The sequence below is a fragment of the Bidens hawaiensis genome, unplaced genomic scaffold (genome assembly GCF_021521415.1).
Source record: "Bidens hawaiensis isolate Kalapana, Puna unplaced genomic scaffold, B.hawaiensis_p1.1 tig00013117_1, whole genome shotgun sequence".
In the NCBI taxonomy this organism is placed as follows: Eukaryota; Viridiplantae; Streptophyta; class Magnoliopsida; order Asterales; family Asteraceae; genus Bidens; species Bidens hawaiensis.
Window position 1 is genome coordinate 725637 of NW_027492107.1, and position 22684 is coordinate 748320.

At 34.8% G+C, this 22684-nt stretch overlaps 3 protein-coding genes and 2 pseudogenes across 4 annotated transcripts; 4 read left to right on the forward strand and 1 right to left on the reverse strand.

Annotated features, from left to right (window-relative positions):
• Window positions 1-3931: 3931 nt before the first annotated feature.
• Window positions 3932-6156, forward strand: LOC143543341 (pentatricopeptide repeat-containing protein At5g50390, chloroplastic pseudogene; annotated as a pseudogene).
• A 210-nt stretch (window positions 6157-6366) lies between these two features.
• On the forward strand, window positions 6367-10344 carry LOC143543317 (putative inactive purple acid phosphatase 27). Its single transcript, XM_077035668.1, has 12 exons — window positions 6367-6525; window positions 6632-6723; window positions 6819-6897; window positions 6980-7102; window positions 7181-7273; window positions 7348-7477; window positions 7659-7740; window positions 7815-7947; window positions 8029-8234; window positions 8492-8617; window positions 8710-8989; window positions 9935-10344. The coding sequence occupies exons 1-12, from the start codon at window positions 6367-6369 to the stop codon at window positions 10181-10183; spliced, it is 1752 nt and encodes a 583-aa protein (XP_076891783.1). The 3' UTR covers window positions 10184-10344.
• A 4100-nt stretch (window positions 10345-14444) lies between these two features.
• On the forward strand, window positions 14445-15966 carry LOC143543318 (uncharacterized). Its single transcript, XM_077035669.1, has 5 exons — window positions 14445-14535; window positions 14613-14782; window positions 14911-15021; window positions 15101-15168; window positions 15783-15966. The coding sequence occupies exons 1-4, from the start codon at window positions 14445-14447 to the stop codon at window positions 15116-15118; spliced, it is 390 nt and encodes a 129-aa protein (XP_076891784.1). The 3' UTR covers window positions 15119-15168; window positions 15783-15966.
• A 2672-nt stretch (window positions 15967-18638) lies between these two features.
• Window positions 18639-20682, forward strand: LOC143543319 (exocyst complex component EXO70B1-like). Its single transcript, XM_077035670.1, has one exon. It carries the CDS (start codon window positions 18639-18641, stop codon window positions 20529-20531), a length of 1893 nt encoding a protein of 630 aa, XP_076891785.1. The 3' UTR covers window positions 20532-20682.
• A 138-nt stretch (window positions 20683-20820) lies between these two features.
• On the reverse strand, window positions 20821-22345 carry LOC143543320 (SNF1-related protein kinase regulatory subunit gamma-1 pseudogene; annotated as a pseudogene). The gene is made up of 3 exons (XR_013137053.1): window positions 22070-22345; window positions 21822-21985; window positions 20821-21146 (listed from the first exon to the last, which is right to left on the reverse strand). The product of XR_013137053.1 is annotated as an SNF1-related protein kinase regulatory subunit gamma-1 pseudogene (transcript).
• Between the last annotated feature and the right edge of the window lie 339 nt (window positions 22346-22684).

Sequence of the window (22684 nt, forward strand, 5' to 3'; positions counted from 1 at the left end):
CAGCAGTCATATATATATATATATATATAAAGCGTGTATTTAAATCCATGTGTGTTGAAGTATTGCTACTGAAAATCTGTAGAATAAACTACTAAGGCCTTTGTACGGGGCTTGCACTTGTATTGTAAAGAATAAATTGTAATGGTATGTGTTTTATTATATAAATAAATGAATATTGTGAAATGATTCACAGTAGTATCATTGTATTTATTCCTTAGGTAAAACATTATTTGGTAGAAAAATATAATTCATTAATTTTTTATATGTTGATGGGCCAGAAATATACATCACCTTAATTGTATGGGAACTAATATTATGTGCAGGGTCGTCTCAACGTTCTTGGAGGCTTAAAGCAAACTAAAATGTTAAGGCTTTTTTTTAAAAACAATTTGATATAAAACCTCTTCCATTACCCGGGTTTGGGATCGGCATTACGTTTATAGTTGGCGGAGTTAATTTTTTTTTCTTTGTATGTAAATATATTTATATGAAATTTAGTTATGTTCTGTCCATCAATCGAGCTTACATAATTCAGAAGCAATGAATTGGGCTTGACTTTAGCCCATTTAAAAACATACGTTATATAGCTGCAATATTTTGAAGGCCTAACAAAGGTGGAGGCCCAAAGCAATGGTCTGACTTGGCTGACCCATGGGCCGGGCCTGATTATGTGCATGAGAGTGTTTTAAGTGAATGGCATGATGAATTGCTAATGATAAAGTATGTTAGTTGTGTTATTTATAATCATGATTAATCATACAAGTTATGGGAGGTTTTTAAATGTGATTACAAAGTATTTATAAAATGAGTTTTGAAATTAGATTAATGATGAATGTATTCCATAAAGAAAGTATAGGCCATCGGTCTAATGGTGAAAGACCATGTATCAATATAATGTGACATTATCCATAACGATCTATTGACTTAAAACGAAATAGAGGGGGTTAGTTAAACCATGAAACGTGCCAAGGATCTAAAGGATCGGTAAAGTTTTATAAAACATGGCTCGTAATAAAGAATTTTATGTTGAATGGATAAGTTTAATAAATTACGAAATACGTCAAAGGGATTAAGGATGGAGACAAATTTATTGATATGTTAAAAGAGAGATAATGTATAATGTATTATTATTGAAATGCTCTGCCTTGTCTGTCATAGCTTCAGATGTGTCTTACATTTACGAAATATTGGTGTTTGACACGACTTTTTTATGTTTATTAGGAAGAAAAAGATGGTAAAGGTTTGGTGGTGCCTGGCTTCAGCGTTCTGGAAATATTGGTGGCCGACATGACTTTTTATGTTTCTTGGAATGAAGAACATTTCAAAATGTGAAGTGGTTTAACAAAAAAAAAATGGGAATTTGGCCACACGTTTTTTGCCACATGGGCTTGGAAGCTATCCCAAACGTCTACATAAAAACGCGTAAAGGTTTTAACTAACAACACTATACCCAGCCTAATGGTAAGGTTAAGGTAGTGCCTCAACTTCAATGGTTCGGCAAAATTGGTGTTCGACACAATTTTTTTATGTTTATCGTGAAGAATGAACTTCACGGTAATGGTAAGGCTAGGGTTGTGCCTCACCTTCAACGTTTAGGCACCAACTTAGTTGCGACACATGTCGTAATGTGATTTTGCCAGCTCACTTTTGCTTGATATTTTGTGCAGGTGCATTTGGTGTCTAGTAATGCCTAAAGGGGTTACGTGTCATTGTTCTATTTGCAACGAGTGCAAACGAACCGAGCCTCTTGCAAGCTACTCAAGCTCGGATCGATTAAAAAAACTCCAAATGAGCCAAGCTTTTTCGAGCTAGAGTCGAGCCTAAGCCACAAATAAAGCCATTTGGTTATCGAGCCCAGGTTTAAGCCTTATATGGGAAAGCTCCTTTAGGCTCGTGGAGTCTTATGTATTTTTAAGTTACTACACAAGCTCGAGCCGAGCTTAGGCTCGTTTAAGGTATTTCTCAAAATATATAAAAATAATTAGAAATGTATATAAACAACTCACAAGCCAAACTTGAGTTATGGTAAGTCAAAACCAGCATAGTCGAAATCAGGCTCGGCTCGTTTACGCCGATTGTAGGATAGATCTTTTAGTCAAAATGTAATCAAGGCAGTTAGGTTTCGGTTACCAAACTAACTTCCACCTAACAAACGACGGATTCTTCGATGCCCATTAACAGGCTACATTAATCAAATCCCCATAACTAGTGTTCTTCATAAAGGTAACCTACTGAACCCCATTTTTTTTACCTAATAAATCACCATGAACTATCAACTCGGTTTTAGAGGCATAAACAAGCCGAGCCATTTATGAGTTACTTGAGATTGACTTATTAAAAACTTATAAGTTAAGCCGAGCTTAAACAATCTCAAACTTTTATTAAGGCTATTTAGTAAACGAGCTTGAGCCCAAGCTTTACATATCGAGCTCACGAGCCTAAATGAGTTTTTTATTTATACAATTCTTGTTTAATATATTTTTATATAATAAATAATAGTTATTAATTTAAACATGTGAAAAAAATAATTTAATAATTTTATTATATAATGTTTAGATCAAATACAAATGAATTTTGTGAGAAGTGTACAAATAACTACATTAATTATGTTAACTAGAATAATTATTATTACTATATAATTTTTGAACTAGAGTCATGATCAATGCACTATTTTTGTAGGTTTTATTGGATTTTAATAATCCCTAATGAATGGTAATGACCGACAATAATTCATATTCATTTTATCGCTATCAGTAATCCCAAATTTAAAAACGCCCCCCCCCCCCCCGGTTAAAAAAGACTTAACGCCGTTATACTTTTTTTCTGAGTTTCAAACTAATGTTTTAGGACTTTTGATCGGAAGGAGAATACGAGTCGACTAACGTAAAACTTAGTTCGAAACGACGAAACAGTGCTTCAATTCGGGTATTTTAACTTACAACTAACAAAAACCAAGCCGTTTGGATTAACGTTTAGGACTGCCAGTGGCTAAAAATGGATATGGATTATTATCGGCCAAAACCATTCAATAAAGATTATTAAAATCCAATAAACCTTTTTCATAACATAATTATCTAGTTCAAAACTATTACACTGTTATTTATATGTCTAGTAGGTGAATTTTATTTGTACCAAATTATACCCCGTATTATATATACAAATTATAATAATTATTATTATAATAAATATATGATCTGGATCAAACACAAATGACTTTTATCATGAAAAGTATACAGATAACTAGATTAATTATTATTACACTATATTTTTTTATGAGTGAGGTTACTGTACAATAATTGCTTAACGTGCAATAGGTACGCGAATCACGCTCAAAAACAAAACGCTCAAAGGCAAAAAAAACTAAAACGCTCAGCCAAAAATACTAAAACGCTTAAAATGGTTTTCGTGAAGAAAAATAAAAAATTGATCGATTAACGACCCAAAACTGTTTATTTTGGTGAACCAATGATAATTGGATGTGTATTGACGATTTCGAGATCTTGTGATGTGATTTCATTGATCGATTTCTTGAAGATAAGTATTCTTGTACCTAACGTACGTCAAACAATTATTGTATTATATCTTTTCTCTATTTTTTATAACAGAATTACTCTAATTCAAACTAACTGTAATTACTCTGGTTATTTGTACGTTTATTTATACCGGATCTCAAATAATACTTCAACTGAACCCGATTGAGCTGAAGTTTAACATACTACTCACGAACCGAGCTCAACCTTTATAGACACAACTATAAACGAGACAAACTCAAGCCGTTTTAAATCAAAACGAGTCGAGCTCGAACCGAAACAATTATCTCCAAAACATAACTGAGCCAGTTCGTTTTCAGTTGGCAAACTAACTTCCACCAAACATATGACGGATTCTTCTATGCTGATGACTAATTCATAAACCCAGTTCACAATAATATTCATCTTCTACAATAATTTCACTCAATTATGGCTATGAACATTGCTATATCGTCTCACAAGAACAACAAATCAGTAATCGAAACCAGCAATCACCCATTACCAGATGTCAAAACTCTCTTACTTTCCGGGTCTTATTCATTACCCACAAGAAACCCCAGATCACACTCACCCGGAATCACTTGTTCGTTCATAGAACAACACGGGTTACACCCGAAACCCAAACCCGTTAAAACCGGGTTATGAGGTAGCTAAGAAAGAATCTCAATCTGGGCTTTGTGGGCAAATTGAGAAACTAGTTTTATGTAAAAAGTATAGAGATGCATTAGACTTGTTTGAGATTTTGGAACTCGAGTGTCGGTTTTGATGTTCGGGTTGGGAAGAGTACTTATGATGCTTTGGTTGATGCTTGTATTAGTTTGAAGTCGATTCGGGGGGTGAAACGGGTGTTCGGGTACATGGTTGATAGCGGGTTTGAGCCCGATTTGTATTTGAGGAATCGGGTGTTGTTGATGCATGTGAAATGTGGGATGATGATCGATGCACGCGTGTTGTTCGATGAAATGCCTGAACGGAATTTGGTTTCGTGGAATACGGTAATTTCCGGGCTTGTGGATGTTGGGGATTTTGTTGAAGCGTTTCGGTTGTTTTTGGAGTTGTGGGAGGAGCGGTCGGAGGCGAGTTCAAGGACTTTTGCGACGATGATGCGTGCGGCTGCGGGAATGGAGTTGATATTCCCGGGACGGCAGTTGCACGCGTGTGCGATTAAAATGGATGTGAGTCAGGATATATTTGTGTCGTGTGCGTTGATTGATATGTATAGTAAATGTGGTAGTATCAAGGATGCGCATTGTGTTTTTGATATTATGCCTGAGAAGACGACGGTGGGTTGGAACTCGATTATTGCGGGGTATGCGCTTCACGGGTATAGTGAAGAGGCGTTGGATCTTTATTACGAGATGCAGGATTCCGGTGTTAAAATGGACCATTTTACTTTTTCAATGATAGTAAGAGTCTGCACTAGATTAGCTTCGTTAGAACACGCGAAACAAGCGCACGCGGGGCTCGTACGCCACGGTTTTGGACTAGACATAGTTGCCAACACGGCGCTTGTTGATTTTTATAGTAAATGGGGACGAATCGATGATGCACGCAACGTGTTTGATAAAATGCCTATGAAGAATGTCATTTCATGGAACGCGTTAATCGCGGGATATGGTAACCACGGTCGTGGGATTGAAGCTGTAGAGTTGTTTAACCGTATGATTAGTGAAAGAATGGCCCCGAATCATGTCACGTTTCTTGCGGTTTTATCGGCTTGCAGCTATTCTGGTTTATCAGAACAAGGGTGGGAGATATTTGAATCAATGGGGACCGATTTTAAAGTAAAGCCTCGGGCCATGCATTATGCATGCATGATTGAGTTATTAGGTCGCGAAGGGCTTTTGGATGAAGCGTTTGCTTTGATTCGAGACGCGCCGTTTAAGCCGACGATCAATATGTGGGCTGCTTTGTTGACTGCGTGTAGGGTCCACAAGAATTTAGAGCTCGGGAAACTTGCAGCTGAGAACATTTACGGGATGGGACCGGAAAAACTTAGTAATTATATTGTTATGTTAAATATATACAACAGTTGTGGAAAACTTGAAGAGGCGGCTTCGGTGTTTAATTCTTTAAGAAAGAAGGGTTTAAGAATGTTGCCTGCGTGTACGTGGATAGATGTCAAGAAACAACAGCATATGTTTATATCAGGAGATAAATCCAAACCCCGTGTTCAGATTGTTAACAATTTGAAAAAATTAATGTCGGAGATTGAAAATCATGGTTACGTTCCAAAGAAAAACTCGTTGCTTCCTGACGTCGATGAACGGGAAGAACAAATGTCATTGTATCATAGTGAGAAACTTGCGATTTCTTACGGGCTGATAAACACAACAAATTCAACACTGTTGCATCTTGTGCAGAGTCACCGGATTTGTGATGACTGCCACCTGGCGGTCAAATTGATAACTAAGGCAACGGGACGAGTGATTGTTTTTAGAGATGCTAGTCGGTTCCATCGTTTTGAAGACGGGAAATGTTCTTGTGGTGATTATTGGTGACGGAGATTTCATATTTGCACAACAAAATTTTGTTTTCTATAACATATTATATTCTGTTGTATAACAAAATATCAAGAACCGGTATTCCATGATTAAATTTTTTATAGATATTTGCTGTTACATCATTTTTTACTTACTCCTGAATTTTTTCCATTTTGTTTCACACACTTTATGTTTCCTTATTATAAGCAGATTTATTACTGTTTAGTAGTTTATGTTGCATAATAAATAGTTAAATACTCCCTGCGTGTTGAATTAGAGTTCATCCATAACCGAGTGTTAGTTTAGTTGCATCTATACGCACGTCAACTAAACTGTTTGATAAAATCACAATAATGAATAATTTGTTAGTGTTGTTCTTGTTCTTGGTGTCGAAATCTTGTGTCACCTATTCTCTCACCAATAAACAACCACTCGCCAATATCGCGATTCACAAAGCTGTTATCGATATTCAAGAATCAGCTTCAATTACTATTGAATCTCGCCAACATACGGTAACTTGTTGATATTGTTGATATTATATATATGCATTCTGGTTAGTTTATTTCCCTTTTGTATCTTTCGGTTGTCTTACTAATCTTTTTATTTTGTCAATGATAGTGCGAGGATACTTTGCAAATCACCGTGCGTGTGGTGTCTGCAGAACCAAGTAACGATGATTGGGTTGGAGTTTTCTCACCAGCAAACTTCAAGTAATACACACACACACACACACATATATATATAGTTTTTTATTTTATTTAGCAAAGTAATATTATGGTTCTCATTGATTGAATGAATGCGGCAGTGCATCAGATTGTTTTAACGAATCTGATGACTTCATTCACTGGCAAGAGGCTCCATACTTATGCACAGCACCATTAAAGGTTGAAATTTTATAAATATTAAAGTTGCAGATAGTTTAGTTCGTATATCTTCTTCTAGCTGATAAATTAATTACATGAACAGTACAAGTTTGTGAATTACTCCAGTCCTGATTACGTAAGAAGAAGACGAGGTTCATTACGGTTTCAGATTATTAATCAGCGTGCAGATTTCGCTTTTGCACTTTTTACTGGCGGGTTGTACAATGTAAGTTTCTTTATTTGATTTGTTGATGCTGCGTTGCTACTACAGTCTCACTAACACAATACTTTTCTGGAATCATAGCCGAAATTGATCAGATATACACATCCTATATCGTTTGAAAACCCTAAAGCTCCGCTTTATCCACGCCTTGCTCAAGGGAAGTCTTGGAATCAGGTAAATTTCCAATTATGATTTTAATTTCCAATTTTTATGCTCTTTTGTTGTGTTCTAAATGATGAAATCATCAGATGGCGGTGACGTGGACAAGCGGCTACAACGTTGATGAAGCCGATCCGTTTGTTGAGTATAGTTTGACTCGTCAAGGCCGAAGTCTTTCCCATGCGGGAACTTTGACTTTTTCTCGTAGTAGCATGTGTGGTATGATGTCACATTTAGTCATATGAAAGTTTATAAAAATATATACAAAGGTTGCTAAAAATATAACGGACAAACAAATAAATGTACCCGGTATAATCCCACTGAAACCCCTTTTTTATTTCACGTGGACGGTATAAATTAAAGGGTTGTTAAAAATATATTAAGTATAATTCGTGTGCAGGTCCACCTGCAAGTACCGTTGGATGGCGTGATCCTGGTTTTATACACACTAGTTTCTTGAATAATTTGCGGGCTAATACCATGTACGCTTTGATTTTTAGTTTTATCGGTTCTCCTTAAATGATATATGATTTAAAATATTAATATTCTGCTGTAGGTATGATTATAGAATGGGCCATAGATTGGTGAATGGATCTATTGTTTGGAGTCAAAGATATCGTTTTAAATCATCTCCAAATCCTGGACAAGATTCATTGCAGCGTGTTATTATATTTGGAAATATGGGAAAGGTAGTGTTGACAAATATTAAAGTTTATATACAGAACGATTTAAAATTTTAAATAAAAGACTTTTAATATCTCTGATTTCAGGCAGAACGTGACGGTTCACATGAATACAATGATGACCAGCCTGGAGCACTAATGACAACAAACCAATTAAAAAATGACCTCAAAAACTTTGATATAGTATTTCATATCGGTAATCTAGCGTTTGCAGAAGGATATATCTCACAGTGGGACCAGTTCACTGCTCAAATTCAATCTATTGCTTCAAGAAAGCCGTATATGACTGCAAGGTTTGAATCATTGAACGGGTTGTAATAATCAAGTTGTAACACATTTATATAAATAATAGGCTGTAAACGTTAGTTCAAATAATTTTTAGTTCTAAACATTTTATCTAACAAGTCAAAACGGGTTGACGGGTCGACCTGTTTAATTAAAAAAATCAATCCAAACACAACTAGTGTATTAAACACGTTAGACGTGACAACCCAAAACCTGATTATTTTTGTGCGTGTTGACGTCTTACTTTTAAGTTTTTACCATGCAGTGGGCATTACGAACGAGATTTTCCTCATTCCGGATCACTCTTTGGGGATTCCGATTCAGGTGGAGAGTGTGGTGTGCCTGCAGAAACCATGTTCTACGTACCTGCAAAAAACCGAGCAAAGCCTTGGTAAGTTTTTTATTTTTTTATTTTTTATTTTTTTCATATATGATATAATTATTTTAATACTGTTTCATCTCAAAACTGTGTAATGTTGATAGGTATACAGCAGATTATGGAATGCTTCGCTTCTGCATAGCGGATTCAGAGCTCGACTGGGACGAGGGCTCGGAACAGTATGAATGGATGGAGAATTGTTTTGCATCAGTTGACAGACAAGAACAGCCATGGCTGATTTTTGCAGCTAATGCTGCTCTTGGATATTATAATAATCAGGATTCCTTTAACGAGTCAATACAGAAGCTATGGCAGAAATACAAAGTGGACATTGCATTCTCTGGAGACAGTCGTAACTATAAAAGAACCTGTCCTGTATACGAGGTACCACTCTTGTTTTGTATTTAAATGTAGAATATCAAGTTATCAACCAAGTTTTCAGTTATATAGGTTAAACACGTTATAAAATAATCAGAATCAAACAATCAACTCTATACAACAGAGTGTAGAAATTTCGGTTGGGATGTGCTTCTGTTGTTTGGTGTCATAATAGTCAAGGCTTAGGGGGTGTTTGGATTGCTTATTTTCACTAACTTATAACTTATAAACTTTTTGAAAAGTAATAAGGTGTTTGGCATTGCTTATATTGTGAGAGATAAAGTTCAATAAGTTACACTTTTGTAACTTGAAAATTTATAAGGAGGCAAAATAAGGAATCCCAAACACCCCCTTAGGCTACCCCCCCCCCCCCAAACTTTAAACTTCTTGAACAATTTTATTTGACATGTTATACCACTATTAACATTTTTTTCATGTTATAGCATAAAATTTGTGCATTTTATTACGTAAATACACTTTCTTTTTTTATTTATTAACAAACATTATGAAATTTGTTTTAAAAAAATTGCAAACTATCTCTATAAACTATTTAAAAAAAAGAAAACAATTGTAGAAAAAGAAAACTTATTTTTAAAATTAAAAAAAATATTTCATATAAGACAAACATGTTTTTTGTTATTTTAAATAAACAAAAAATCGTTTTAAAAATTACAAACATAAAGTAAAAAAAAAAATAAAATAAAAAGTTAAAAGAATGTGTATTAAAAATAACAATAATAAATGATAGCAAAATGACAAAAAACAAAACAAAAAAGGTTTAATTTGTATTAATGTAAAACTTGAGGGAGGGGGTATGTTTAGTAAAAATGGGCGGGAAGGGGGGGGGGGGTTAACGTTTAGCAACGCCCAATAGTCAAATGATCAGATGTTTATGTGTTTGGTAAATACCGAGTGTAACAAACTAATAGATAAAATGACATTTTTGCGTAGAATGAATGTGTGAGCAGGGACGAATATAATTATATGCGTAGCATGATGGGGACGATCCACATTGTTGTTGGCGGAGCAGGGAGTCAAGTTGACAATTTTGCCGATATAAATCCGGACTGGACTCTTTATACAGACACCGACTTTGGATATGGCAAACTTACTGCTTTTAACCATTCTTCACTTCTCTTTGAGTACATGAAAAGTAGAGATGGAAATGTTTATGATAGTTTCACAATCTCAAGGGACTAAGAGCTGTTATTAAGCTCTTCATATTTTTCTCAACTTGTTGGGTTTTATTCCAGTTGTAATTTGATGGTGGTTACTTATTTTGTAATGTTTCAGTATTCTGCATCATTTCAGGTTAATAAAAAATTAACTGTTTAAAAAGATAAGGAAGTATGTGAAAAAAAATAAAACTTGATTCTTGAACATACAAAATAATGTATGACACTTATTGTAATCGTGTATATCTACAGTTTAATATATAAAAAGAGGTTAGTGTGGGGTTAAGTCATTTAGTAGAGGCACATGTCTCTTGGTCTTATGTTTAAACGACAAATGAATAGTTTTAGAATTACAGGAGTTACGATTGTTTTTTTTTTTCGGAGTTTGTCCTAGCTTTTATTTTTTATCCTATGTTTATATTTTTAAAGTAGCTTATAGCTTATTTTCTATTATTTGATAAGCTCCTTTTAAGTATTTGGATTAGCTTATATTCTACAAGTTGATTATACTTCTTACTAAGTTGTTAAATCCATCATTATTTAATTTGTTTTAGTAATAAGTTGCTTCAATATTATTAATCCATCATCATTGAAGGTAAATGGGTAATTTACCCACTTAAACAAATAAGCTAAAAAACCATCTTCAAATAAGCTTATATAATCTTATAAGCATAAGCTAAAAAAGCTCAACCAAACACCAAACTAAACTTATTTTATAAAGAAAAGCTAAAAATGATATAAGCTTTGCTAAAAAAGCTAAGCCAAACACCCCCCTTAATACAGAAAGAGTAAACGGCTAAATTGTCTATGAGGTTTAGTCAAATTTACCAGTTTCATCTAAAAGTTTTTGTTATGCCGTTGGAACCTTAAGGTTTACAAATCTTTTCATTTTTATATATTAATCTAACTTTGTCTATATTTAACGTTAAGTTAGGAGAAATTCAGTTTTTTTCTTTTTTTTTTTTTTGTAATTAAAAAACTCTTTAGAATATATAAAATAATAATAATAAGTTTTAAACTTTCTTAATAAAAAGACATAATTGTCCCTAGTAGACGAGAATGGGATGAAACAACAAGATTAAAAAACCTAAAGAGTTAGTATGCCGAAAAATAATCAATCAATCAATCAATTATATTCAGTGAAGTCCCATCAATAGCATAGCTATAAGTAGGGTCTGGGGAGGGTTGGATGTAGACACACCGTACCTCTATCCACATGAATAAAGAGGTAGCTTTCAGAGAGACCAAATCTCATATAGACGATTTTAGCAGTTTACTATTTTACAATAGTAGCAATAAGAATATTGTTTTTTGATACATTTAAAAATAATAATAATTCTTATAACAGACTAATAAATAATTTTGTGGTAAAAACAACATAAGCGTCCTTTCCAATGTCATGTAGTGGTAGAAAAACATGGGTTCTTCAATGGAGACTTATGTTCGATCTTCACATACAATACTTTGGGAAGGGCATGCGTGTCTCAATGAAGGAAAATCAGGACCTTTGTGATCTCTGGTTTGATGCGTTCGGGTTTTATCACAATTGAACATTCGGGAAAGTGGGGTTTTCACAGAACGGGGATAACTTGGAGGCGCTTAAGGGTTCGTACGTCTGGGTTGGGCCAGCTCCCCGATTCCGTTTGTTAGCCGTTCAAAAAAAAAAGAAAAGAGTAAAAGGTTACCGTGTTACTTTAATAGATTTAAAAATAAAAAATATATATTCAAACTAATAATTTCCTCATAAAAGGTAAAAGTGCAAACGAGCCAAGTTGTTTGCTAGCCATTCAAGTTCGGATCGATAAAAAACTCGAAATGAGCAGAGTTCCAAACACAAGCATTGTATGAGAAACTCGTTTAGGCTCGTCATGTCTTTAACGAGCCCTTGTAATTTTCAAGTTTACCTCTTTTGAGCTTATATTATTAATCTCAAAATGCACGGCCGAGCTTAAACCGAGCCCGAGTTTAGAAAAACAACTCACAGTCCGAGCTCGGGCTCCATTTGTTTAAACTGTAACGATGCGGTGCCCTAGAGTAGATTAACTGCTGCAAATAACAGTGATGGAGCATTCGTTATGGGGTAACTTATCCCTATTAGTCAGAGCCAATTCAAAGGAATCGGTTGAGTACATACTCCAAACCCTATGGACAACTCGAAAAACCGGTCTTGGTTCACCCGACCGTGACGTCATCCGTGAGTTGCTTCAGCTTCAGAATGACTCTGACCTCGATCCTGTATGTAATCAATCATTTCTACTTTTATTTTTATTATTATTATTATTATTATTATTATTATTTATTTTCGAAGAAGATAAATACATGTTGCTTATGTGTTTACTGTTTATATATTCTTTTGTATGATTTAACGCTATTGATTTGTGTTACTAATCATTCACCCTGGGGGTGCAAACAAGCCGAGCCGAGCCGAGCCGAGCCTGAGCTCGACCAGGCTCGAGCTCGGCTCGGGCTCGGCTCGTTTAATATTTATTAATTAATTTTTTTATATTTTTATAATTATTTTTGTATATTTTTTTTCATTATAACTTTATATATAAAATAATATATGTTATTTAGTTTTTTTTTCATAAAAGTATATATATTAATTAATAGTTATTAAATATATATGTATATATTACTATATATATTTATAAAAAAATGTATAAATGACAGGCTCGTTTAGGCGCCGGCTCGAGCTCGATAAGTGAAGTTTGGGCTCGTTTGTTAAACGATCTCTCTTTTAGGCTTGAGCTCGGGCTCGGGATCGTTTAAGCTCGGCTCGATCGAGCTTTTTCACGAGCCGATCTCGAGTAGCTCGCGAGCAGCTCGGCTCGTTTGCACCCCTAAGCTCGAGCTCAGCTCAGCTTGTTTTGAGCTTTATATCTATAGCTCGAGCCCGGCTCATGAGTGGTTTTTTGAGCTCGGCTTGTTAGTAACAAAATAATCGCGTATGAAATAAACGTTTAGAGCGTTTGGAGTTGTATAATCGAGTGTGATCTAACCAATACCCAACCTAAACTATATATAGATGTTTGTGGGGGTAAAATGGTAAAAAAAAAAAACGGTCAAAAAAAAAAAACGGGCATATAGCCGTTATACAACGTTCAAAAACCGGTTTTTAACCGGTTAACCGGTTATGGAGAAACCGGTTAACCGGTTTTTCCACAACGGTCAAAAACCGGTTTTTTTATAAACCGGTTAACCGGTTTTTCCATAACCGGTTATTAAAAAAAACCGGTTTTTTCATTAACCGGTTCGTTAACCGGTTTTGGATCTAAAACTTGTAACCGAAATACGAACCAGCGGTTTGTAAACCGGTCAAACCGGTTTTTAAAAAACCGGTTTTCGTAAAAACCGGTTTCCGGTTTAAACCGGTAAACCGGTTCCCCAACCGGTTTTTTTGACCATCTCTACTTGTTACTATTTATTTTTGTTATTGTAATCTTATGTATAACATAATATATATTATTTAGTTATTTTTTTGTATCATTGTATATTATATTAGTTAATTTTTTACCTAATTAATTTTAGTAGTTAATTAAATGACGGGCTCATTTAGGCTCGCTAGCTGACTCGAGCTTGATAAGCCCGGGCTTGATTATTGAACAAGCTTAATTTTAGGCTCGGCTCGATCGAGATTTTTCCCGAGCCGATCTCGAGTAGCTTGCAAGCAGCTCGGCTCGTTTGAACCCCTAGCTTTTAGCATCCCCTACCCAACATTAAGCTATACATAAGCTTTATATAGGATTTTGTATATAAATTGAATCGAACCGAAAATCGGTTATATGCTTGGTTAACTGAAATTAACCGAGTCATACATATTTTCATATATTTCTAGCTTTTATACCTTCATTTATTGTATTTATACCTCCGAAATCTCTATCGAGCTGAGCCTAAAATTATGCTCTTTCAATAATCGAGCCCGAGCCCAAGCCAGCTCGCGAGCCTACATGAGTATGTCATTTATTTAACTATTAAAATTAATTAGGTAAAAAAATAATTAATATATATAATGCTTTTATACCACCATTTATTGTATTTATACCTCCATTTCATGTATTTATACCTGTATCTCATGTATCTATTTATCCCTTTCATGTAATTATAAGTAATAAATTAAGCGCAAATTTGATTATGGTCATTAACCGAGCCGAAAACTATTAAAATAACCAAACAAATGTACTGATTAATCGAAAACTGATTGGCTAATTTGATTGAGGCTAATAACCGGACCGAACCGTACACACCCCTACTAAAAAGCACGCGATACAACATTCTGAAGCATAAAAATGACCTGTGTACAAAAAGCGCAAGCCTCCCCTGCGCTTTTTGGACTTTGGTCGCCTTGTGTCGCTTTGCACTTTGGTACGCTTAAAGCATGTAATTTAAAACTATCTGTAATTTAAAACATCATTATATGAACATTGTATTCTGATTTTTAAAAATAAATTATGCAGCTTTTGTATGCCTACGCATGTTGATTCGTAAGTGTGTGTATGAGAATGATAATAAGGATGAAATACAGAAGGTGTTCCCAGATGAAGTCTTGCCTGAGATACAAAGATTATTGACACTTTTGCTCCAAAAGTTTCATAGGGAGTGGAGAGAAGATTTATTGAAGGAACAGGTACTGTATTATGTTAAACTAGTTGTTATTATTATTATTATTATTATTATTATTATTATTATTATTATTATTATTATCATTATCATAGTCTAGGTATCTGTTATATCAAATCTGTTGTTAACTTTCAGATTCAAAACAACACAAGACCAAATTCAGGAGAAACAGATGTGAATTTCCTGGTGTCGAAGGATGAACTGGAGACGATGTTGAAATCTATGAGCGGTCAGCTGTCCGAAACTGTAAGTTCTGTTTTGAGGTTTCCCTGAATGATTTCTCATGTATTCTGTATTTAAACTGTATCATGATGTGATTTAATAGGGAGATGCATCAATGTGACATGTTAGCACTGGAAAAATATTAGCATTAGCGTCTTCCAAACTATAAAGGTACTTGATTTCATTATCATAGTTTAAATGTTGCAGATGTAAACGAGCCTAGGTGAGCCCAAGCTCGCGTAAGCTCATGCACAGCTCGTTTATTATTTATAAATTGATTTGTATACATTTATAACCTTTTTATATATTTACAATAATAAATCTATATATAACATAATATATTATTATTATTATTATAATATTTATGATGAAAGTTTATATATTTATATTAAATAAAAGGTTTGTAAATAATATGCTCGAGTTCAATATGTGAAGCTTGGGCTCAGACTGGGCTTGTTTATTAAACAAACTTATTTTTTGGCTCAAACTCGGGGTAGCTTACGAACGGCTCGGCACGTGTTCCATATTAATTATAATGATGGGAGTAGTCAATTTTAACTTGGGATTTTTCTAAAATAGTGAGCAATTAGATTTTCATGGACTTTCCCAAAAACAAAATGGGTTGTATTTATCATGGAATATAAGTTTAATTTTGGATGTTTGGATGATAACTAACAATTGCTTTAATTGCTTTATTTGCATTTATCATGGAATTTTAGTTGTAGCAGAGACTAGGGGGAGGCTATATGTTTACTTTAAATCATGTAACATTGCATTTTGTGTAGGTACATGGCATGTTGAATACCCATTTTTGGCACTTTGTTTGGTCGAAAACTGGACCATTATGATTTAAGTTTAAGACTCAAAAGGGATAACATTAGATGTGGTTAGCCTAGATTCCGGTATGTCATTTTGCTTATGGTTTATGTTACATCGGTGTAGCGTCATGTATTGATATTTTGTCATGTGATGTGTAAAGTGTGCATTCGGGTTCCGCTGTTTTTTGCTGAAAAAGAAGTAAGGTGTATACGTTCGTATTGTTTTAATTATTTGTCACAAGTCAGGGATCACAAATGATCTTTATCAAAGTTAAATTTTAGTTAATAGTGATGATTTTGGTCTAATAAAGTTAATAGTTTTAAAATATTACAACTTTCTAGGAACAAAGTAACAAGCACAAAGTCTTATAGCTGTTCATGTAGTTTTCTGAATGCTACAACTTTGAAGGGTATATCTTACATGATAGTAACCAAGTTTCAAAAGTGTTTTAATTTGATTACTCATGCAATGTTTATCCTTCAAATTGAGTCTCACCAACTTTTTCAATATATGTAGTTAAATTTAAAAAATATAAAAAACGTTAATTATATTAGAATTTAAAAGTCACTCAACGTCAACATAAAAAAAAAAGATAAAAAGATTTACTACGTGAAACAAAAATGAAAAAGGTTAAAAAAAACATGGTAAAATCATTAATTTAATAAATTACGAAAGTTGAGTAACTTAATTGAAATATTTTTTTAAAGTTAAATGCCCTAATCGAAACAGTTTTGAAACTTATATACTATTTAATGAAATTGCCCCCAACTTTGAAACCATTCTTTTAGTGTACTTTTTATTTTACTAAAATGTATTCAAACAAGAAAAGTTTTCCAAAATAATAGCACATAACCCTCTTGCCACCAATGAGGCTGGGACAGAATTTCGTGCAAAAGTGAGTTTGTGATATCTTATCATGACATGTGTCTTAACTAGATTGATGAACGGGGTGGTTTGGGTGTTATTTGTTTTTATTGTAGTAAAAAGTATTTAAATTTTTGTTATTTTAATTTGCTTAATAACTAATAGATACGTCAGCTCAGACAACTAACAAGATCTAAAGATAATCGGGTCACCATGGAGGATCGGTGTCCTCATATGATTGGCAACACCACCGCCAACGTCCCTTCATGGAAAGAATCTCCATGTTAAATCGGTTTGTTGAAATCGAATACAATACAGACATTGCAGATTAAACCTTCATAAATCTCCACGAGTGTCCCAACTAAAATCTTCATAACTTCAAGACTGAAAAATAAAAACCCAATGAATGGCCCGGCCCTACTTATTGATTTTACTCCATTTTCCATAACCGATCAATATCCAAATTATTAAATGAAAGTGACAATTTTCTTCACTATTGACTAAAATTGGATGCTTATAACTCTCTTATTTACCAATTTGGTGGTGATCCACTGGCGTCTAGCAAAGGCAAACTACAAAAAGAAATTTGACACTAAAAAATCTCATATTATTATTTGTATTGTTTGGGTCAGATACAAATGTTTTTTATCGTGAAAAATGTACAAATAACTAGGGTAATTATGTTAATAGTAGTGTAATTATTATTACTCTATAACTTTTAAACTAAAGTAATTATTATGATTCTAGTATTTTATTTTTATAATATAATTACCCTAGTTCAAAACTATATTTACTATAGTTATTTGCATGTTTAGGATGTTAGTTTTATCAGTACTGGATCCCACCCAAGTAGGGGTGTTCTTCGGGTAGAGGTGCACAAAAAGGTCGGGTCCGAACCGACCCAGAACCGGTTCCTACCCATACCTGACCTGCGGGTAGGACCAGTATAGGATTTCTCCCCGAAGCCGTACCCGGAACCGGAAATACCCAGTCAAAACCCGACCCTACCCTACTCGAAACCCGAAAAAAACTAGAGGAACCGGTCAAATACCCGACTATACCTGGAACCCGGCTCCGGGTTTAAAAAATACCCAATTTGTGCACATCTACCTTCGGGTTTGTTTTTCAGGTTTCAAAGTTTTAAAATTAGACCCGAAATCCAATCCAAATCTCTCATGGTTTTTCGGGTTCTGGTTATTTGAGTTCGGTTAATCGGGTTTCGTGAATCTAAGAAAACAAAGAAAATTAAAAAAAAAAGTAAAGAAAAAATACAATACGAAAACTAAAGCAACGGATTTTTCTTTACTCGTTACATAAATAACCAAATAATAAAGAAACACAAAACCAACGTATTCTTCTATTACAGATTTACAGTCGTTATTAGCCATAATTAGAATAGAAATATAAACAATAAATAGTATGATCGACCATAACATGTGGAATAGGAACAAGTGAAAAGTCTAAAGTATTCTGTATACAATGCGCATACCTAATAATAATATCATGTTTTTAAACAAATAATTTATTCGTGTTTTTCAAGTTGACCCGAAATCTAGAAATCTGATCAAGAACCAACCCGAATTACTTCGGTTCAGGTTGGCCTTTTCTCGGGTTCAAGATTTTTGTATCAGATAGTTTAGATTCCGGTTAGGCTTCAGATTTTGAGTAAAAGTGACACCCTACATCATCATAATAATAATAATAATAATAAAAGCAAGTCATTAAAACCCGAGTTGATATGACATCTTTCGGCCGGCCAACCACCGTACCGTCCACAAAATATCTAAACCGGTGGGCCGCTGTATAATATAATAAACAGACTCATCACCATTAATGCCATCACCCACATAACCCAAAGATAAACTTATTATCCACACCTCAACACATTACAACCCATTGATAATAATAATAATAATAATAATATGATACGATACGATATAATATGATATAATATGATCATGATGCTCTCGGCCGATCACCTGTTCGAAACAGCCGAAAAACTAATCCTCCACCATGATTCCGGAGGTCTCGGTGACCCGAATTCGTCCCCGTGGGACGAGTCTTCGTATTCCGCAGAGGCGGATGAGTATTTGGAAGCTGTGGATACAGTTATCAAATTAACACAACAAATTAATACTAATGTTAATATTATTGATAGTGAATGCGATGGCGAAAGCGAGATGGTTGATCGCGCTGAGAACGCGTTACATTTAGCTATGTTGAAACTCGAGGACGAGTTTCAACGTATTTTGATCCGCAGTACAGTTCCTCTGGACGCAGAGGAACTGTATGGATCAATCCGCAAGAGTTCACTCTCGTCTGTGCACGAGAGCGTGCACGAGTGCGCAAACGAGAGTGAACTCGCGGATGAAAATAGTAATAATGATGATAATAATAATAATAATAATGATATTGGTAGTTATAAAGAAGATGAGTATGAAGGAAGTAGTTATGTTTATGAAAGAGGTAGAAGCATTGGGAATGATGTTAGTGTCGAATTGGTTTACGCTGATGCGGTTAAGGAGCTTAAAGCGATAGCGGATCGGATGATTAGATCCGGTTATGAAAAGGAGTGTTGTCAGGTGTATTGTAACGTTCGTAGGGACGTGTTGGACGAGTGTTTGTTCGTTCTCGGGGTAGAAAAGCTGAGTATTGAAGAAGTGCAGAGGATTGAGTGGAAGGTTTTGGATGAGAAAATGAAGAAGTGGATTCAAACGGTTAAAATCGCGGTTAAGATACTGTTATTTGGGGAAAAACAGTTATGTGAACAGGTTTTTAGCGAGTCGGAAGTGTTTAAAGAGGTGAGTTTTGTGGAGACTACAAAAGGGTGTGTGATGCAGCTTTTGGATTTTGGTGAAGCGGTTGCGATTGGGAAGAGATCGTCGGAGAAGCTGTTTAGGATTCTTGATATGTATGATGTTGTTGCGGATGTGTTACCCGATTTCGAGACGCTTTTTGTTGATGAGTCTGGTGAGTTGGTTTGTGATGAGGTGAAGGCTGTTTTGAGTGGGTTGAGTGAGGCTGCGATTGGGACGTTTGTCGAGTTTGAGAATGCGGTGAAGGGTGAGAATTCGAGGAGAGCGTTACAGGGCGGTGAGATTCATCCAGTGACTCGTTATGTCATGAATTATGTTAAACTGTTGGTTGATTATAGTGATTCGTTAAACACGCTGTTGGATAAAGGTAAAGATTATGATTTGAGTTCTAAAGAGCTTAATGATATTGATATTGACAGTGATGATACTTTTACTTTATCTCCTGTTTCATGCCGGTTACTGTCGTTAATCGCGTGTTTAGAAGCGAATCTTGAAGAGAAGTCGAAATTGTATGATGATGACGGTTTGAGATACGTGTTCTTGATGAACAATATTCTTTATATTGTTCAAAAGGTGAAAGACTCGGATCTTAGAAACCTTTTTGGTGATCGGTGGATTCGCAGACATTGCGGTCAGATTCGTCAATGGCACATGAGTTATCTCAGATCAGCATGGGGGAAAGCTTTGTTGTGTTTGAAGGATGAAGGGATTGGTGGGGGGTTAAGTAGTGGATCTAAATTACTTCTTAAAGAAAGATTTATAAACTTTAACGCGTGTTTTGAAGAAATATATAGAATACAATCAGCTTGGAAAGTTCCCGACGATCAGCTTCGTGAGGAACTTCGAATATCAATATCCGAAAAAGTGCTTCCCGCTTACCGTGCGTTTGTAGGGAGGTTTGGAAGTCAACTGGAGAGTGGAAGATATGGCGGGAAATACGTCAAATATACTCATGAGGATTTGGAGAATTACTTGTCGGATTTATTCGAAGGAAAGCCTGCGGTTTTAAACAGCATTAAGAGAAAAGGTACATAGTGTATGTTGTTGTTTCTGTATACTGTAATAATTTTGTGCTTGTATGTTAGATTCTATGTCACATGTAACGTATGTCATCGTGTGATGATATACTTGAATACTCGATTGTCTTCATGTTGCGATATTTGGTTTTTTTAACAAATGAGGTCGATATCCAGGTTATTTAAAACCGAAGAGTATATTAAATTAAATACATATAAAAAATTAAAAACCACTTCCTGACCAAAACGCCCTTGTTTTAAAGGGCGTTTACAGGAAGCAGCGCTAACGAAATATAATAAAATAAAAATATTTGATCACAAAATCATAGCTTTTTACTACACCCTAGAGGTTTGAGGTATGGGTAAAATACCATCAAAGAAATCACCAAAATACCCTCTAGGTTCATGTACTATCTTTGCAATAATATCTCTGAGTGTTATCAACCCTTCGAGATTCCCTTGTTCGTCGACTACGTATATACGCTGAATCTTCATGGAATCGAGTTTCATGATTACATCTTTGAGTGTGTCATCTTTTTTGCAAGTAACCATACCGCTCATCAAAGGGGCTTCTGTTTTAGTCTCATCCAAGTAGTTTTTAACTGCTGTTAGGAAGTTCTTTGCTGTGATAGATCTGCAGTATAAACCGCAACACCGTTACAAGTATAATGTTTGTATTCATATTTGACACACTAATTGATTATAGAAGTTTTTTTTTAAAAAAAAAGGATAAAAGTATTTCTGTTTGACCCATAGGCTTGTAAACGAACTAAATAACACTAACAGAGTATGTTTGTGTTTGTTTATTTAACTTAACCGAATAAACGACTGAATTCGAACAATCAAATGAACAGGCTTTTCTTGTTCGTGTTCGCTAATGTTCGTTTGTTAACAGACGACAGTATAAACGAACGCGTCACGAACTTAAACGAATATAACTGGACATAGATGAATGAACATAATTGAACTAAAACTAGTTATAAGTAATGTGAATAACAATGTGTTGAATAGTTATTAAAACTATACTAAGTTGTAATGGGCTATAAAGTTACTTTTAAATGAATATATTAACGAACGAACATAAATGAATGAACGAGACCTGTATTCAAGTTTGTTCATATTACTAAATGAACAAAACGTGTTGTTCATGTTTGTTCATCAGATAAACGAACTTCACGCCAAACAGTTCACGAACTGTTCACTGAACGTTCAGTCATTTACCCACGTGCAGACCAGCCCATATTGCTAGTTGCTACATCCTGGTTATTATCTTACTGTAATAGCAAATAGTTTGAGTGATTTCAGCAACCTGTAATCTTTGTAAATCTCGGGTGCGATTAGTAGATATTGAATATCCCGGATGCTTATATTACCAACCGCCTTGTTTCCACCGCTAGCAACAACCGGCACTCCACAGACTCCCTTCTCCTGCATGATTCTAAAAGCCTGCAGAACAGGTTCATCCCCGTCCACCTGTAACAAATTAATAAAAAAAAAATTGCAGTCTTACTAATTGTAGGATAGCTATTATAATTAAGGTTTTTTTTAGTTGCATACCTTAATAATCCGATTCGATTTCATAGGAGGAAGACCAAGTTCATGTAGTTTCTTAGATCCCCAGCTTTTAAACCACTGGAGATCAACACATTCCTCCAACATATGAAACGCTGCAGACTGAGTGATAATATTATCTATCTTTCGGTCCCCTAAATCAACTACTGGTATACTCTTCATTCTGTACTTTGATAGCAGTAAAAGCAAGGTAAGAAAGGAGTTAGATGGTTGCAGTGCCAAAAACGGGGCCCACCGAAACGTTCCCGAGATATCCTTACCCTATATTACATCTTCAAAAGTTAAAAATCATGTCATGTAAAATTTTAACCAGTTGGAATCAGTGGCGAAGCTTGAACTAAGACACCGTGGGGGGGGACTCAAAATGTATACAAAACTTCACAAATGAAGGGGGCCAGGCTCATATTTTCGGCCGAATACGGTTAAATTGACACTACGTATAAAAAATTTCGGCCGAGAATGGCTAAATTTTACACTTCGTATAAAAAAAATCGGCCGAAAACGGTTAAATTTTACACTACATATAAAAAAATTAATTCGGCCGAAAACGACTAAATTTACAATACGTATAAAAAATTTCGGACGAAAACAGGAAAATTC

Excerpts from the sequence above, each read along its gene's own strand:
- LOC143543317 (XM_077035668.1), top strand. The coding sequence starts at position 6,367 with ATGAATAATTTGTTAGTGTTGTTCTTGTTCTTGGTGTCGAAATCTTGT. Across the intron at positions 7,478-7,658 it reads TTCTCGTAGTAGCATGTGTG|GTCCACCTGCAAGTACCGTT; the intron begins GTATGATGTCAC and ends ATTCGTGTGCAG. Across the intron at positions 8,618-8,709 it reads AAAAACCGAGCAAAGCCTTG|GTATACAGCAGATTATGGAA; the intron begins GTAAGTTTTTTA and ends TAATGTTGATAG.
- LOC143543318 (XM_077035669.1), top strand. The coding sequence starts at position 14,445 with ATGACCTGTGTACAAAAAGCGCAAGCCTCCCCTGCGCTTTTTGGACTT. Across the intron at positions 14,536-14,612 it reads CTTTGGTACGCTTAAAGCAT|CTTTTGTATGCCTACGCATG; the intron begins GTAATTTAAAAC and ends TAAATTATGCAG. Across the intron at positions 14,783-14,910 it reads AAGATTTATTGAAGGAACAG|ATTCAAAACAACACAAGACC; the intron begins GTACTGTATTAT and ends GTTAACTTTCAG.
- LOC143543319 (XM_077035670.1), top strand. The coding sequence starts at position 18,639 with ATGATGCTCTCGGCCGATCACCTGTTCGAAACAGCCGAAAAACTAATC.